The sequence below is a fragment of the Perognathus longimembris genome, chromosome 23 (genome assembly GCF_023159225.1).
Source record: "Perognathus longimembris pacificus isolate PPM17 chromosome 23, ASM2315922v1, whole genome shotgun sequence".
Lineage (NCBI taxonomy): Eukaryota > Metazoa > Chordata > Mammalia > Rodentia > Heteromyidae > Perognathus > Perognathus longimembris.
In genome coordinates, this window is record NC_063183.1 from 24,358,102 (window position 1) to 24,377,092 (window position 18,991).

At 35.1% G+C, this 18,991-nt stretch overlaps 1 protein-coding gene across 2 annotated transcripts in view; it reads left to right on the top strand.

Moving 5' to 3' along the window:
• Znf280d (zinc finger protein 280D) overlaps positions 1–18,770 on the top strand; it is a 78,516-nt gene extending 59,746 nt beyond the window's left edge. The window contains exons 16-20 of one of the 2 annotated variants that reach the window (XM_048333215.1): positions 500–618; positions 763–799; positions 9,818–9,863; positions 14,838–14,893; positions 15,664–18,769. In XM_048333215.1, coding sequence (XP_048189172.1) covers positions 500–618; positions 763–799; positions 9,818–9,863; positions 14,838–14,893; positions 15,664–16,258 — 853 coding nt within the window. In that variant the 3' untranslated portion in view covers positions 16,259–18,769. Of the gene's footprint in view, positions 1–499; positions 619–762; positions 800–9,817; positions 9,864–14,837; positions 14,894–15,663 lie in introns of both variants that reach the window. The other variant, XM_048333214.1, reaches the window with a different exon arrangement.
• The last annotated feature ends 221 nt before the right edge of the window (positions 18,771–18,991 follow it).

Genomic DNA, 18,991 nt, shown 5'->3' on the forward strand with positions numbered 1-18,991 from the left:
TATACATGAAGCCCTGGGTTTGATTCCTCAGCACCACATATATAGAAAAAGTGGCGCTGTGGCTCAAGAGGTAGAGTGCTAGCCTTGAGCAAAAAGAAGCCAGGGACAGTGCTCAGGCCCTGAATCCACACCCCAGGACTGGCAACAAAAACAAAATAAAGGGCTGGGGATATAGCCTAGTGGCAAGAGTGCCTGCCTCGGATACACGAGGCCCTAGGTTCAATTCCCCAGCACCACATATACAGAAAATGGCCAGAAGCGGCGCTGTGGCTCAAGTGGCAGAGTGCTAGCCTTGAGCGGGAAGAAGCCAGGGACAGTGCTCAGGCCCTGAGTCCAAGGCCCAGGACTCGCCTAAATAAATAAATAAATAAACAAATTTATCTGACAAAAATTACAAGTAACAGTTATGACACAAACAGCAAATTATAAAAAATGATCATTGAACTTGTGTGTGATTTTCGTAAAACGTAAAACCTTTTATGCTATTTTTCTTTAATAGGGGCATTACTCTAGTGTGCCTTAATTGTGATTTCCTAACTGATGTTTCTGGCTTAGATAATATGGCTACACACTTAAGTCAACACGAAACTCATACTTGTCAAGTTGTATTGGAGAAAGGTATGTATATATGATGGTTATTTTGGATTTTTGACATTCCATTATTTTTGGTCGACTGCAATATGGCCTCTTTACTAAGTCATTTTTCTCACTCATCATAGTTCATATGCTCTTGTCAATGTAAAACTTTTCTTCTAATTTCAGTTTCTGTTTGTATCCCAACTTCTGAACATCTTTCTGAGTAAGTTTAATTTTTATTCAGTGCATTTTACTTTGATAGGTTTTTAGCACTATTGCTTTCTAAGAATGTGTCATTAATAGGAATGAAAAATATTAAAGTATTTTGTTGTTGTTTTTTTAAGCTGCTTGTTGAAATAGGTTCCTGCTCTGTGGAGCTCGTGAACTGGTGCAAGACAAGTTGGAATTTCCTAAGTTCAAAGTTCTGAGATGTTTTCCTACACAAAGGCGGTTAAGCAGCCAAGTTCATGACATTAGCCCTCATTATTCAGCTCTATTCAGCTTTCAGATGGGTCTAGATTCTATATTCTATGCTACCTTACCTTTGTGTCAGGTTGACAGGTCTTAATATACATGGTTTTTTTTCTCTAGTTGGCTTCCCCCCCCCAAAAAAAAAAAAAACATATACTTTTGTTGCTGTTTTTTTTCTTATTTTGCTGACAAGAATTTGTTTTTCTCTACTGCTCGTGCCTCCAGAATAATCCATTCCAAATGATATGGCTGCTTGTCTATTTTCTGTTTTATCTGCTTTCTGCTTTCTTTGTTTCTTATATTTTATGTTCTTAGGCCAGATGATTGTCTCTTTCCTTTGTTGTCTGTCATTGTGCTATTTTTCTTATTTTTCAGATGCAGAAGCAGCCCAGAGATTTCAAAATATGTTCAGGGTACACCTGGACAGTGTCCCCCTCCGATGAACACAACTGATGACTGTTCTATCTTTCCAAGGAATGTGAATAATTTGACTATGCGACCTGCTGTAGGTTGTGGCCTCAAGAATTCATATTTTAGGCTGGGCACCAGTGGCTCATGCCTATAATCTTAGCTATTGGGAGGATCACAGTACCTGGGTAGCCCAGGCATAAATGCAAGACCCCATCTCAATTCATAGCTGGACATGGTGGTATATGCCTGTCATCTTAGCTATATAGAGAGCATAAATAAATAGATCGAAGTCCAGGTCTACCTAGACATACATGTAAGACCTTATTTGGAAAAAAGGGGGATGAAGGAAGGCTAGGGACATGACTAGTGCCTGCTAAGGAAGAGCAAGTACAAGTCCCTGAGCCTCAACACCTAGTACCACCAAAAAAAAAAAAAAAAAAAAAGAGGCGAAACAAAAGAAAAACTTCTTATCTTGAGGAGACTTCCTCCTACATGGGCTGACCTCCCATCAGGCTGATGCTGATTTGGCCAAGGGTGACCTTAAGGCCACCAAATTGAGCATACTTCCCCTTGGGGCTTTGGCTTTTGATCTTAAATGCATGAGCCAATTATGACCATAGAAGGCCATTTCATGAGTGCTTCAGCATCCAAATTGAAGTTTAGTCATTTTGGCTGTTGCCGTCAAATCTTCATGTCCAAGAAATAAAAAAAAAACTTGGGCTACTTTCATACCCTTAAGTCTCTGTGATTATGTTCCAGAATTGTAGTTATTTTTACTGTAATGTAAAATGTATTGATCAGTCTTCAATAACATCAATTCTTGGGTTTTTTTAATTTTTAAAAATTTTAGTAACCCAGGTCTCTAAAATTTTATACATATTTTGTGATGTCTAGCTTTTCTATTCTTTTCCTTAATGCTAGGGCTTTTGTGGTTTTTTTGTTTGTTTGTTTACTGTTAAAATTCCTTTAGTTGCCTGTTCATAGCTTTTCAATCTGGCTTTTGCTTAGACCATCCTCAGTGTTACCTCAGGTTTATTAGCATTATCCTCATCATTGTCAGTTCTAAAATATAAAGAATTGGTAAGATATCTTGCAGACCTTTTAAGAAGTTTAAAGTAACATTTATATATCTAATATGTAATATCTACTTAGTCCTTAATGTGTTTTTTGAATCATCATTTCCTTCCTATACATTTTTAATCTATCATTTATTTTAGTTCTGTTGCATACAGCTCTATTAAGTAGTTTTGATCTATTATTTTCTTTTAATAGAGAGTGTGGTATTTAAGTATCTCAGGAATTATTTGCTAATGAATAATTTTATATAAAAACCCTAAGTGTTATCCTGTAAATAGGAACACTGATTTATTGAATAGAAGCCTTGTTACTTAGTATGTGAGATAACAGCTATATGTACTTAGTGTTCCTTGCACTCTCACCCCTAGCACAATTAAAAGTTCATTCTAATATTTTTTTAATTTTAAAAATTAGTAAAGCATCTATAGAGATTTTTTTTTACAGTAGGATAAGGATCCCCAGGCTCTGAAATTATTAATCGAGCTTTTGTTTTTTTCACTCCTGAAATCAGACCTACTTTATTTGTGTTTTGGAACAGAGATAAAGCCAATTTAGATGACCATTTACATATACGTTTCTCCCAACTAACATTAATTTTTCATTTTAAGTTTCTGAACCAATTTATACTACAAATGGAAAAATTTACAAAATCTGAGAATAGCATATTTCCTACTAGTAGATTGGTAACATACTATTTACTTCCTAATCTGTCTCTAGGAAGTTTATTTCATCTTCTCTTTCTAATTATTTAACCCCATTCCCCAACAGTTTTTTTTCTTTACTTAAAATTCATTGATGCTGTCATACAGAGGAGTTTCATGTGAAAATTTCATATCTACAGTGTATTTTGAGCAAGTTCACCCCTCTGTTACATACCCTTAGCTCCCTCCTTCCTTTTTAAAAACAGGGTTTCTTGTTATTTCATTGTGCATTTGTGTATGTAATTTATTTTGATTCTCTTAACTTCTGGTACATTCTGTGTTTTTCCTTCTCTGTTTGCGCGCGCGCACACACAGTGTCCCTTTTCACTCAAGTCCTGTCTTATTTTATCATTTTAGACTTTGGTTCCACATCTGAGAGAAAAGACGTGGGGTTTGGCTTTCTAAGTTTGGCTTATTTCACTAAATGTGATCTCCAGGTCTATGTTTTTTTTTTGCAAACAACATAATTTCACTCTTTTTTATGGGTGTGTGTGTATGTGTATGTAACACATCTTTATTGACTCATCAGATTATAGGACATCTTTGTGAGTAGTGCTGCTATAAACATAAATGTGCTGGTATCCCTGGTGGATATGGATTTGTTCTGCGTCCAATGCATGCCCAGTGGGATATAGCAGAGTCATGAAGTAGATCAAGTTTTAGGGTTTTGATAAGCTTTGTTCCATTTTTACCATCAATCTCTTCATTTACAGAATTAGAAAATTTATATTTCCAAAAATATAAACTACTTTCTTGTAAAAGCAACATAAGAGCTTTGTTTTGTGTTCTTCGGTAGGTCTCTTTTCTTAGGGAGAAAGTATGAACGAAGTTCATCTGCGTGCCCCCCCCACGCATGTACACACGCACACCTTTAATACATTAAAGTATAATGTCTATACCTGATTGATTAGTTTGGAGTTTCTGTCCCACCGTTTACTAGATTACCTGACTTCTGTGTCCCAATTCCTAATTTGTAAAACATAGACAATAAAAGTATCTACTTTAATCTTAAACTATTAAGGGATTTAAAGTAATAAACATGTATATGATACTCCAAAAGTAATTGGGCACTGGTAGCTCATGCCTGTAATTTAGCTACTCAGGAGGCTTTGATTGAGGATCAAAGTTCAAGCCAGACTGAGAGAGAAGTCCATGAAACTTTTATCTCTAATTAAGTACCAAAAAGCCAGAAGTGGGGCTGGGGATATAGCCTAGTGGCAAGAGTGCTTGCCTCATATACATGATTCTCCAGCACCACATATACAGAAAATATCCAGAAGTGGGGCTGTGGCTCAAGTGGCAGAGTGCTAGCCTTGAGCAAAAAGAAGCCAGGGACAGTGCTCAGGCCCTGAGTCCAAGCCCCAGGACTGGCAAAAAAAAGCCAGAAGTGGAGCTGTGGCTTAAATGGTATAGCACCATCCTTGAGGGAAAAAAAAGCTAAGAGACTATGTCCATGCTCTGAGCTCAAGCCCCAGGACCAGTGTACATGTGTTTCCGCACACACGTGCATGCACACACACTGTAATTAGTACATCAGAATCACTGCAAATTTCAAGCTTATAGTCAGGTTATTTGTGATTTTATCTACTCACATTTTATTTGCATGCAGTTACCTTCATTTTCAGCCTAGTTTTCATTCACATAGCCCTTCCATATTATTTTCACAAATTATTTATTCTAATTTTCTTTTCCTGTTATTGTTGCAGCATGTTTCAGTTGTGCCATTAGATTTTCTAATGTCTGAAGTGCACTAAATTTACACTTTTAGAAATGTTTGTAACTCGTGTTAGTCATCACTATCTTGTATAAATTTCATCAACATTTTTCCCTTGACTGCACTATAGTGCATCTCATATTTTCAACTCCTGACTTTGAGACCCTTCTGCAGCCTCACTTGTTCGCTTAGAATTTGACATTGTGGAAACACTTGCTGTCCTTTACTAAGAGAGGCTTATGTCTTGGCATATGCCTTTTGGATCATTCATTGACATTGGGACCTCACACTGAGAGTCTTGGTTTCTCTATATCACTGTGAGGTGTGAGGCTGTGAAATATTGTAGCCTTCAGATGTAGCCGGCCAAATTGTTTTTTTAATCTGATCAGCTCTTCAGCATTAAGTATGCAATGTATCCTTGCCAAGTTCAGGCTTTATTATTGAAAGATAAAAGTTCCTGAAGATAATATGTGGAAATTAGTGAAATTACACATTTAAAGAAGTTAGTTAACTATTTCACTGAAATTTTTTACACTGACCTGGCAGACAGTAGGCACTCGATAAATGTACATTACTATTATTGCTGCTTTTGCTCTCCTGTTACTGCTACTACTGCTGTCATGACTGTTGTTCCTGCTTCTTCATGACATCCAGAGGCTCTAGGATTATTTATTGATGGAATCTTGTCACGATGGAGACTTGCAGTGGCAGTCATCTATGGAGACTTGCAGTGGCAGTCCATCTAGACTGGTTGTCATTTTGATATACAGTTAGATCTTACAGTACATTCTTCTGAACTTACCTTAGTTAATGGCATTACTCTTCTCTTGTTATTGCAGATGACATCTGGGGTGGGGTTACATTCGCTCTCCCCCATGATTCTATACCAATAAATATATAACCTCTGTTCTGTTTTGCTAGAACCTTATTTTCTCCATTGACACTGGTTGAGACAGTCACTATCTTAAGATTCCGATTGGAGTCTTTCTACAATTTTTCTTTCGGATATACAAGCCTGATGCTTTTAGCACAAACAAAGTAGCATGACAATCAAGAACTTCCCTGAAATAGCCTTTGCCATGTTTTCAATTTTATCTTCAACTACTTTTTTTTCATTGACAGAAGACCACACAGTGTTAGTCATATCATTCTCATCTAGTTCTGTGCTTGTGTTCTGTCTTGGATCTCTTCCCCTGCTTTGCTAGTTTCTGTTCTTCGTGTAAGACAATTTTGCTGTATTGCCTGCTGCCTTCTTGCCTCTTTCCTCATACTGGTCAGTCATATAAATGTCTTTTTCCTAATTTCACAGTTCTCTGTAAACATTTGCTTCAGTGAATCTCCTTGATAACAATACTCAAGAGGAAAGACTGTTCTCATCTTTGGACCAGAACACTTAGCTCACTGGTCCATATACAGCATGTTAAAGGTTCTGCTTAAACACCCATCCTACACTAGCACATCAATTAAACACTGCTCAAAGAAAATGATCAGAAATGCAGTGCTGAATGTTTACTGTTCTGAATGTCTAAGTAGAAGCTCTTGAGCAGTGGTTGACTTTAATATTGGCTTGTACAGCATCTATTGAGCTTTCTTAGTATGTTTACAAGTAAACATTAAACATATTAAATTGAATACTATAATTTTTTAATTACCATTGAAGTTTTTGACATAGCTGAAATGAACCTGAATAGTTTAATTACAGATTTTCCCCCATCCCATTGGGTGCTCAGACTATGAATGAAACCCAAAGAACATATTAGTGTAATCAAATCACAATATTTATTATCTGTGTAGCCCTAAATTTTTATGGGTAGCCTTATAATGTCATGTGACATAGAAAAATGCTAATAGGGCCTTGGATTCTAGTTTAGACTTTAGAGGAAATGAATTAACCTTTAAAAATATATCAGGTACCTGTTTGTTTCAGTAAGTTTCCTTGGAAAAAAATTACTTATTTACAGTTCTTTTGCAATTGGTTGTCTGTCAACACTTCTGTTGTCTTTCCATTGAAAAGTTATTGTTTGTTCCAAGTCCTACACTACTTTAATTACATAATAACAGGTTATTAGATCAGAACTTTGAGCTTAGCAAGTTTGACTGTCTTCTCCAAAAGAGTTGAATGTCTCTAATAATAATTATTTCATCAGGTATCTTTTGAAGCTACAAAATTGGTTGGGGCCAATTTCAAAAATTTGTAATCATGTATTAGTAATTTTATTAATCTTAAAGTATACTTTTGTAGTTACAAATTCTTAGAGTGCATTTTAGTGCCAGATTCATAATGATGAGATTTATAATATACATACCTAAACTTTTAAGCTTTTCCTAAATCTTTTTACTGATTATTAGAATTCTGTCCTTTAAATGGAATATTTGTATGGTAAAAGGCACAAAGCAAAATTGGAATAGCCTCTTCATACTAGTTATTTCATTAACTTACTGTGTTCTCGCCTAGTAGGTTTCTTAGTAAAATGAGGCATAATAAAAATAAATCAGTCGCCAACACCCACTGCATAAAACTTGCCTTTCCCAGTTGAAATTACAGCAGTCATGATAAAACATTCTTCAGCTTTTATTGCTGAATAAAATTCTTTATGGCAGACATGTGAAGGTAATTAGCAAGATAATATTTCTTTTGTAAGAATGTAAGACCTTAAACTCGATAGTGGTAGCTCATGCCTATAATCCTAGCTACTCAGGAGACTGAGATCTGTGGATCTGTTTAAAGCCAGCCTGGGCAGGAAGTCTGTGAGATGCTTATCTCCAATTAATCAAAAAAAACTAGAAGTAGACCTGTGGCTCAAGTAGTAGAGCTGTAGCCTTGAGCTAAAGGAGTACAGGGACAGTACCTAGGCCCTCAGATTTCAAGCCCCAGGATTGGCAAAAAAATAAATACGTAAGACCTTTGATAACATTTCAACTCTATACTGAAAAGAAAATATCTTACAAAGTATTTTTAAATACCCTTTGACCATTCACTTTTTTTCAGTTGTAATAGAGAAATTTATCTCAAAACTTTATTAATATATCCACTTTTTTCAAGTACTATTATGTTTTCTTATTTACATATGCTATTCTTAAAACCATTGTTTTTCTACATATTTCATTAAAGTAATGGTGCTTTATTATATATTTTCTATAAATACCACTTTTATGAATATTGCTGTTTACATTTAAATACTTGAGACAATTACTAAATATTTAGCCCCAAAAGGTTGAAATTTTTAGTGCAAATTTTTCTTCATTCAATATACTTATAAATTGTAGTACTATGCTAACAATGGAATGGGTCCACAAAAAAAAATATGATGTTTTGTTTCTAATTTTGTGTGCCAAACTATAGACAAGTAACTTTGCACAGTTAATTATTTCTATTCTCTACTAAAGTAATAGCACTTATAACTAATATTTTAAAAAATGTGGTACTGGAGATTATACCCAGGACTTCTTGAATGCTAAGTACATGCTGTACTAGTGCACTGGATGCCCACAGCCATTTAAGGTCCTCATTTAAAAATGAATCCGGGGCTGGGGATATGGCCTAGTGGCAAGAGTGCTCGCCTTGTATACATGAGGTCCTGGGTTCAATTCCCCAGCACCACATATACAGAAAATGGCCGGAAGTGGCACTGTGGCTCAAGTGTCAGAGTGCTAGCCTTGAGCAAAAAAAAAAAAAAAAGCCAGGGACAGTGCCAAGGCCTAGGACTGGCCTAAATAAATAAGTAAGAATCCATAGAGAAAATGTAAGGGTGTTTGTCAGCCCTATGTGTCATTACTTACCCACAGTAGCTATTAGGGTGGTTGACATTTCTTTCCATGAAATATGGCATGGACTTAGGCTGATCATACTGTTCCATATTTGTAGTTCTTAAGCCTTACTGGATCACTTAATTCTTGATTCATCATGTTGCAGGTTAAGTAGAACACCCTACTTTTGCATATTCAGACTGAATTTAATATGCACTAACAAATAATACTTAGTCATTAGCAGTTTCTAAAACAAAGATCTCTAGAAAAGTTTGACTTACAAGTTGATTTTACAAGATTTTCTAGATACCACAAACCATTGACAATATTTTACATTATATCTAACATTTTGTATGAGCCAAGAAGTTTAAAAATATATAGTTACTTTCTGAGTAGTGTTTGGGAATGTATCCTTTAAGTTTGGGGCTGGGCACCGAGCAAGTGAGAGAGTGCCTGTCTAGCAAGCACAAGGCCCTGAGTTCAGAATCCGTTATAATAACATCCAAAAAAGTTTTTCAAAAAGGATTTTAAGTTTGTTCTGGAATTTAACTGGATCCAGATTAAGTTCATCCTAATGTCTAAAAGACTTTATCATATTAAATTTCACTATGTTTTTTAAACTCTCACTTTTTATATCCTGCAGTAGTATATATTGATTTGTACAATATTATAACTTGTTCTTGTTAATGAGTAATTCTTTTTTGAAATTGTTTTACTAATGTGTTACTTCTTTTAATTTACATTTAGCAAAAAGAAGCGTTTCTGAGTTCTTTTCTTTTTAGAAAAGGAAATACATGTCTTTCTTTTTTCTTTCTTTCTCTCTGCAGTACTGGGAATCAAACTCAGGGCTTCACACATGTTAGGCAAGCGCTCCTCCACTGAGCCACAGCCCAGCTTGAAGCACACATCTATATGGACTCATTTAGAACACTTATTATTAAATATATTCTTTATTCCCATGTATTGTATTTTTACCTTAAAATATTTATAGATACCATTTACTACGACATTGTAAAGTTTATTACAGTGGTTTAGGTTTACTTTTAGTTATTTTAAGCATGCAAAAGTGTAATACGTATTTACAACTATAATATAAAAGAAACACTATTTTGTTTTCAAGATTAAAACGTGGAGCGCCTACTAAGGAACGAGAGCCTATGTCTAAGGTAAAGTGTGCTTTATCTCATAATTTAAAAGGTTATATACACTTGGAAGTATTATTAATGTGACTTTAAATTTCAGTTTTTTTTGTTTGTTTTTTTTTTTTTGGCCAGTCCTGGGCCTTGGACTCAGGGCCTGAGCACTGTCCCTGGCTTCTTCCCGCTCAAGGCTAGCACTCTGCCACTTGAGCCACAGCGCCGCTTCTGGCCATTTTCTGTATATGTGGTGCTGGGGAATCGAACCTAGGGCCTCGTGTATCCAAGGCAGGCACTCTTGCCACTAGGCTATATCCCCAGCCCTAAATTTCAGTTTTTAAGTGCGTGTGTTGGTAAGAATTATTGGCATGTTGTAAGAAAGAAAATTAGGAGATTTTTAACATCAGATATTTTAAAATCTTAATTTTAAGTAAAATTGAGACATTTTCTCTTGACAAAGGCATCCATTTTATTTGTTTGCCTATTATTTAGTTCATTTAGATAAAGGTTTGAATTAAAACTTTCATTTTCTTTTTGCCAGTCCTGGGGCTTGAACTCAGGGCCTGAGTATTGCCCTGACTTCTTTTTGCTCAAGGCTAGCACTCTACCACTTGAGCCACAGCGCCACTTCTGGGTTTTTGCGGTTTTTTTTCCTGTTTATGTGGTGCTAAGGAATCAAACCCAGGGCTCCATGCACACTAGGCAAGTTCTCTACTGCTAAGCCACATTCCTAGCCCCAGAATTAAAACTTTTTTAGTCAGTAAAACCTCAAGCACACTGGAAATTAATATTTCCACATGACTTAATATTCTGGGATTTTCACTGTCAAAAAGCTTTAACCAGTTTTTAAAATATAAATATTCTGAATCTATATTAAATGTCTTATGTTAAACAGGAACTTTAAATATACAAGGTAGAATCACAATATAAATGTTATTTATTAGGCATTCTGTTAAGTGAGTATAGAAATAGGTTTGCTCTGACTACCAGCCAGGCACAGGTGGCTCAAATGGTTCACACCTGTAATCCCTAGCTACTGAGAAGGCTGAGATGTAAGGATCATGGTCAAAGCCAGCTCCAGTAGGAAAATGTGTGAGTCTCTCATCTCCACTTAACCACCCAAAAAGCCCAAAGTGGAGCTGTGGCTCAAGTGGTAGAGCACTAACCTCAAACAGATAAAGCTCAGAGACAGCACCTTGGCCCTGAGTTCAAGCCTAAGCACCAGCACCACACACATACACACATACAAATCTACCAATAAATTTGATTAATGGGTATATGACTTTTAAAATATAAAACGTATTGAGTGGATTTGTAATTTTCAAGTAATTGGTACATTTTTATCCAGAAGGCTATTTACATGATGCTGCTTGTAGTATTTTCTTGTTGTCTTGTTAATATCCAAGGTCTGCAGCAATATTCCTGTCTTCATCCTGACATTGAAGACTTGTGTCCTTTTCTTCCCTGTTGTTGTAATATATTTTTCTTTACATGTTATAAAGAGAGAATGCAACATTACATTTTTTTTACTTTAGACAGTTGCCTTTTAGAGCTGTGAAAAATACAAGGTTAATTATATATTTTCCTTTATTTTTACTATTTTCACTGCTTTTCATTTCTTTATGTAGCTCTTCATTTCTGTCATATCTCTTTTATTTAACTTCTTTTTATATACTTATTTTATGTTGCAGACCTGCTGATAATTAATTCTCCTAAGCTTTTTGTTTAATAAGTCTTTCATATTTGGAAGATAGTTTTGGTGGGTATAGATTTCTGGATTGACAGGTTTTGGGGGGTTTGTTTTTTTTTCAGCAGTTTAAAGAACTGTGTCATCTCTTGGCTTGTGTATTTTCTAAAAACATGTCTTAACTGGATTATTATTTTTGTTTCTCTGTATGTAATGTGTCATTTTTTCCTTGGCTGTCCTCAAAATTTTATCATTACTTGTCAACATTTTGGAGTTAACATGTCTCAATCTGTATTATGCTTTTGCTTATTTATGTTTATCTATTTGTCTTTATTTTGTCTTTACTTCTGGCATTTAGCCACATTGGGTTATTCATAAAGAATCTCTATAAAGTTTTTACTTTTGTTTAATTCTATTTATGCTTCTGAGTTTGTAATTTTTCAGACTTTTTAAAATTAAATTGAAAATTTGTACAAAAATGTTTCTCGTAACAGGAGTTAATTAGCCTCACTTTAAAAAGATGTGAAAACTGTCTAAATATGTATTAACTGGACCCTTTGTATTGTGTATAAGTTTATCTTATTTTGAAGATGAGAAGGAGAATTGCAGAAATGGTGAGACAAAGGACAAGAATTGAACCAATGCAGCAGTGACACTTACAAGACACTATGTTAGAAATTAACTTTACAACTTGAAGGGGAGTTGGGGGGCGGAGAGAAAGGAGAAAACAAGGGAGAGGGTAACCCTGTTCAAAAAGAAATGTGCTCATTACCTTAAGTAACTGTAACCCCCTGTATATCACCTTCACTATATATATGTATACATGTGTATATATACATATGTATACATACATATGTATACGTATATATGTATATATGTATATGTGTATATACATGTGGATCTGTATATACATATGTATATATACGTGTATATACGTATACATATGTACATATGTATATATACATATATATGTATATATATACACACACACTAATGTGTATATATTAACTGGGTTGACAGAACACAGAAAACTTTTTCTGTGTGATTTTAAAGTATTACTTCAGTTTTCTTATAGCCAGTATTTTTTTTTCCTAAGTCTGATGCCATTCTTGCTCTATTTTCTTGGTGTTTACGTTGCTTTGTTCTTTTTGGAAACTTTAATGATTATCTTTATATCTGATGTTTTGAAATTTCACTCTGTTTGACCTTTATCCTTTTTTTTCATTCATTATATTATGATGTTGTAAAGATACTTCTTGTGTTATTTCTTTGATTTTTTTTTATTCTTTTTCAGTTCTTTCTCTGCTTTTTTCTGACATAGGATCAGCTACTTCATTATAGTGGCTTTTATTGCTTCCTTAATTTAGTTACCATATTTGTAATTTTGAAGAGCACTTTAATATTTTATTCTTCAATTGTTGTACTTTCATAAGTTTTGTTAATTGTTTACTGGGTACAATAGCATACCTCTCAGTATATTAAGTATGTAACTATATATCTCTTTTGCTCCTGAAGTTTCTTAGGTATTCCATCCCCTTTATTTGTTCCTTTTTGTTTAGTTTTGTATTTTTCATGTTAAAGGATGCCTTTAGTTGTGTGATGATGACTTCCCACATGTTGTGAGGCTACAGAGTTCATTGAAAGTCATGTGTTGTTTGGATGAGTCAAGGATTAGCTGTCTTCCATAGATACAGGTCACACATGGCCAAACTCCAGAGAGCACTATTTACATACGGCCTTTTGTACTCTTGAACGAAAGTGATAGTTGCAGTGTTAGAAATTAAAATTACAAAAAGTTGAAGTGTGGGCTGGGAATGTGACTTAGTGGTACAGTGCTTGCCTACCATGCATGAAGCCCTGGGTTCGATTCCTCAGCACCACATAGCCAGAAGTGGCGCTGTGGCTCACATAGCAGAGTGCTGTTGGCCTTGAGAAGAAGAAAAAAAAAAAAAAAGAAGCTCAGGGTCAGCACCCAGGCCCCAGGATTGACAAAAACAAGGAAATAAAAAGTTGAAGTACTTGTTAATTGGCTTAATAATAAGCCCCCTATTTGTTGACATAAATGACATTTTTTTACGAATTACTTTCAAAAAAAATTGGTGAAAACAATGGTGTTGTTTTATATTTGTGCATACCTCTTTAATGTCTCACTTCATAGAAGAAAACTGAATTCTCTACCGCACTTCCTCCAGTTCTGGCTTTTTATTGATTAACTGGAGATGAGTCTCTCAGATTTGTCTAATGGGGCTGCCTTTGAACCATGATCTTCAGATCTCAGCCTCCTGAATAGCTACGTTTACAGGCATGGACCGCCACTACCCAGCAATACTGCTAAGTTATTTATCACTCATCCGGACACATTTCAGATTCTAAAAATTTACTTAAATCTCTTTAGCAGTTAGTATTAGTGTTTGTTACTCTGTATTAGTGAAAATGTTTTATTTCTTTGCCTTCATTTTAGCAGAGTTTTGGAAGGTGAGGAGACAAATGTGTGTGGCTAGTAAGCCATTATCTATTTTGCAAGTTTTGGTTAGTCTGCAATAGGAGGTAACACCTAGACCTAGATTTCAGTTTCGCCACTTAAAGTATTGCCATAGATTCTCTACTCAACCCACTTATTTCTCATATGTAAAAATGGCATTTATGATACTATAAAGTACATCTCACACACCATGGCTTCAGAAACTGGTGTTGTTTTTTTTTATGAAATGTTGGTCTGCCCTTTAACATACTGAGGTGTTGCTATATTCTAAGTATCTGTGCTTATAATGTATTTATATGAAATACTGTGGCTACATTTTGCTATTCAGATACAGGATCCAATTTGAGAGTTAAGGATAATATATTTTTGACATGATTGAGTAACTACTTCTTGACTTGGATTTAGAAACTTTTGATATACTGAAATTCTTACAGATTTAAAACCGGGTTTTTGTTTTGTTGGTTTTTTTTTGGCCAGTCCTGGGCCTTGGACTCAGGGCCTGAGCACTGTCCCTGGCTTCTTCCCGCTCAAGGCTAGCACTCCGCCACTTGAGCCACAGCGCCGCTTCTGGCCGTTTTTCTGTATATGTGGTGCTGGGGAATCAAACCTAGGGCCTCGTGTATCCGAGGCAGGCTCTTGCCACTAGGCTATCTCCCCAGCCCCCGGGTTTTTTTTAATTATGATAATTATCCTAATAACTTTACAATGAAAGGTAGCTTTTCTATTTCTTTGGGATATTAGGTTGTATACTTAAGTTTCTTTTATTCAAAACATTGATTATAATAAAATAGTTTTTAGTTTAAACATGAAAGTAAAATATTATTAACAATTTCAGGAAATTGCAAGATATACTGTGGCTGAAAGAGAAACAGAAACAGCAAGTTCTGAAAGGTAAGGAAAGGAAAGGCTATTCAAATTTAAGAATTTAAAATAATAACTCAGTTACATTATTTACACTCAGCTGGCCAGAAGCTAACATGCATTTTTGTATATAGTATTGCCTTTGGTGCCTTTTAGTTAAAAGTTTGACATTTTAATTCAATTAAAAAATATTCTAGATACTTGGTTTTTAAAATGCACAGTGAATACTTTTTTTTTTTTGCCAGTCCTGGGGCTGGGACTCAGGGCCTGAGCACTGTCCCTGGCTTCTTTTTGCTCAAGGCTAGCACTCTGCCACCTGAGTCACAGCGCCACTTCTGGCTTTTTGTATATATGTGGTACTGAGGAATCGAACCCAAGGCTTCATGTATGTGAGGCAAACATTCTACCACTAGGCCACATTCCCAGCCTGTGAATACTTTCTTAAAGTACTTATTAGTGAGTCAAATGTTAACATTAACTCTCTGTACAATCTAAGTAAATTGGAATAATTGTGAAGTACTGAACTATGCATCTTAAACACAAATTTTAACTAAAAACAGGTGAAAGTAATGACAGCCATTTGATAGATCCCACCGATCTCCTTTTAATATGTAACTCCAGGATTTCTCAGTCTTGCCTAAGAAAATGGCCTCCTCCCAGATTGTATTGTAATACCAAGAACTATAGATCTGAATTTGTTTTCCTTTTTTTTTGTGGGAAAATATGCATGTCTTTATTTTGAATAGTGTTCAAGCATACCATGTTTTATAAGGTAGGTAATAAATGGTTTTATTTTTCAGTAAGCAAGATGAACAAGAAAAAAATGAATGTGATGCAGATTTATCTGAAGGTTTATCAACAACAAAAAAAGAAGAAAACATAACAGATGGAGAAAATGATGCCTGTCTTGCAGACCAGGAAAGTAATTCAAGGAAAGTCTTGAGTCATGATTCAGACACTGGTGCAGATAAAATGGAAAAGGAGAAACAAATGCAGCACAATTTTCAGGAAAAGGAACTGAAGATGGGCCAAAGTTCAGAAAATATAATTTCATGTGATCAGATTAAAGATAACTCCAGTGGAGCCAGGTTTTCCTCAAGGAATGTTAAGAATTTGCAGTTAACATCAGGTGATGTGAGCATTGATCAGTTTTTAAGGAAAAGAGATGAACCTGAATGTGTCAGTTCCGATGTTAGTGAGCAAGGCAGTGTTCACTTGGAACCTTTGACACCATCAGAGGTGCTGGAGTATGAAGCCACAGAGATTTTTCAGAAAGGCAGTGGTGATCCCTCAGCCAAGAGTGATGACATTGTGTCTGACCATGCAGACAACATTCCCAGAGAAGTTAGTCCTAGCACACCAGACAATACGGTAGACCTAGCAGAAAGAAGCTGAAATTATTTAGTCATTCTTAATTTTAGTGTACCCACATCAAAAAGCATTTGGCACAGTGCTGCCCAGTGAGCTCAGTAGTGATGTGGTAAAATTCAGAAGCACAAAGATGTGAGGGAGGTCATTCACACACTTCACCAGTGTGTTCAGTCTGCTACTAAACAAGTCAACTTGCCAAGAATAGCATGATTCAGGTGGATTTCAAACTTTTCAAAACTAACAATTTTAATGAAAGCTAATTTACCAGAAGGTCTCATTTAGCACTTTTTGAAGAAATGGAATAGAGTTGCCGACAAGAGTTGATTTTAAGAATAGTAATTACACTAATATTAGTCAAACTTACCTCAGACCTAAGCATAAAATCTTTATTACCTATATATTTTCAGTTACAGGAAAAGACTTAAAAACTACGCATCCTTTGAGAATGATTGATTTAAAATAATGGCTGATTGGCATTGTTAATGACAGCTTTATTTTGCATCTGATGCTGGTCAGTGAAGCATGCTTAGAGTGCTAAATTGACCTAATGAGAATTTTGAATTTAATAACATTCCAATCTGTCAGACGCATGTAAACAGAATATTTGAATCTGTGTACCTCCATACAAGTGTTAGCCAGACAGTCTTTGTAAGCTTACCTTTAATTAAACTTTCAGTGAAAGTGTAACTATTAAAATATAAATTTATATTTGTGCATTTAGTCAATGTGTAAGCTATGCTGAAAATCCTTAATGTACTAGTTGTATAAAATAGAAATCCATGTTGAAACTCCTGTAGCACTAATACAGTTTTAATGATCTCCTTTAGATATAGACCCATAAAAATGGTCTGGAAACCAAACCAAAGTGTGGTAGAATGTAGATAATATAAAGCACTTAACTGAAAACATGTTCTGGCATGGATTCAGCTATGTTTAAGTGACTTCTCTCTAATTGTAAAATAGAAACTTCAACTGGGACCTAAAGCAGTAAACAATTTGTTTTGAGAATTTAGCCTAATTTATCCCTCAGTTGGCTAGTAAGTTGGTATCTCTTTTTTTTTTTATCATCTAGAAGGCATTAAGTATAGAAATGAATAATATGAAGAACAATAGTTTGCTTTGGAGCTCTAATAAAGTTTTATTTAAAAATGCTACCTTTTTACTTTTCAAAATGTGCTTTGAATTCTTAAATGTTTCAGTGAATGTTAAATGTTTTAAATAGCTATTAAAATTCTGCTGTATATAGTAGTTTTTGAGTAAATATTTGCAATAAAAATCTATCCCTGACTAACTTTATTTTTCAGATCACTGCTTGATTCAGATTGCCTTTGGTTCTGTTAGAAATAGTATACTTCTTCAAAGAAATTTCTTTTTGTAGTAGGATTTTGTTTGCTTTCAGTGGTATAAGTGGTTTATTTTAAATTAGCACATAAAACACAAGGGATAATATTGTGAATATATACAGAGAATTGTTGCTTTATAAATTCTTTTGGTTTAAAACAAAAACAATTTAATGTTGTACTTAATCTACTCAGCAATTTAAAGATGGTAACTAGACAAAGCACAATTGTATTACTTTCTCAAATATTCTTACCTTTACTGTTCCCAAGAAAATAGATGGCTACTTGTCATCTTTCACATTATTGAAAAGTAAATGAACAGCAGGGAAAATGTGGAATAATATATACCTTCTTTAGAAGAGCAGGGAGTAGAAAATGTCTGTCTGTATGTGGGCCCATGTAAGTTTTATTCAGTTTGTTTCCAAGCCTTATGCTATAGAACTCTATAGTACTGTGCCCGAATAAACTTGTACATGACACCAAAATCCCTTTGGGGATTTTGAGATTTTCTTCTGCACTCATATGCCTTTTGAGTAGTGATATTCAAAGAAACTGGTACTTGAACTATTTGTACCTATCTACTATGAGAAAAGGAAATACCAGACTAAACCTTTCATTGGGAGTGTCTGGCAATAAGAAAAAGAGAACGTTGAAATAAGTGTTAGTCTTGGTAATAGTTGGTGCACTCTCCCACAATCTCTTACCTTATCTCCAGTGTAACATTTTAGATACACAAGCCAAATCTGAGTGGCAGTGAATAGTAATTGGCAACTTTAAAGAACCAGAGAGTAAATAATTGTGGTCCTTGTGGTTGCAGTTACTAAACTGCATTGTAACATAAAAACAGCAAATCATGAGCCTGTTTGTGTTCCAGTAAAACTTCTACTTACAAAACAGGATGTTGGGTGGAATTGGGTGGTAGACTAATTTGCCTACACTTAGCTGAAGAATGTTTACTGTGAAAAACTAGGGATGCAATGAGTGATTGCCTGAGCCCATCCAAGATGCCTTAATGTGCTCAAATTCCCTGTTACCTAACAATAGGATTATAATTGGTTATAAGTTTAGTTTAATGACATTAAAAAGCATAGTATTTATTTTGGGGGATGCACTTCTAATTTATATCCTTTTTTACTTATACTCTTCTTTTGCACCTCTTAGCAGTTTAGGGAAGAAATGGGGAGGGTTCTGTTTTCATCCTCATGAATTTTTAAAGAAATATTCTTAGCATTTGTTAAAAAGGAAAGGATATGGGCTGGGAGGATGGCCTTAGTGGCAAGAGTGCTTGCCTCGTATTCATGAAGCCCTGGGTTCAATTTTCCAGCACCCACATTCATAGAAAAATAGCCAGAAGTGGTGCTGTGGCTCAAGTGGTGAGTGCTAGCCTTGAGCAAAAAGAAGCCAGGACAGTCAGTGC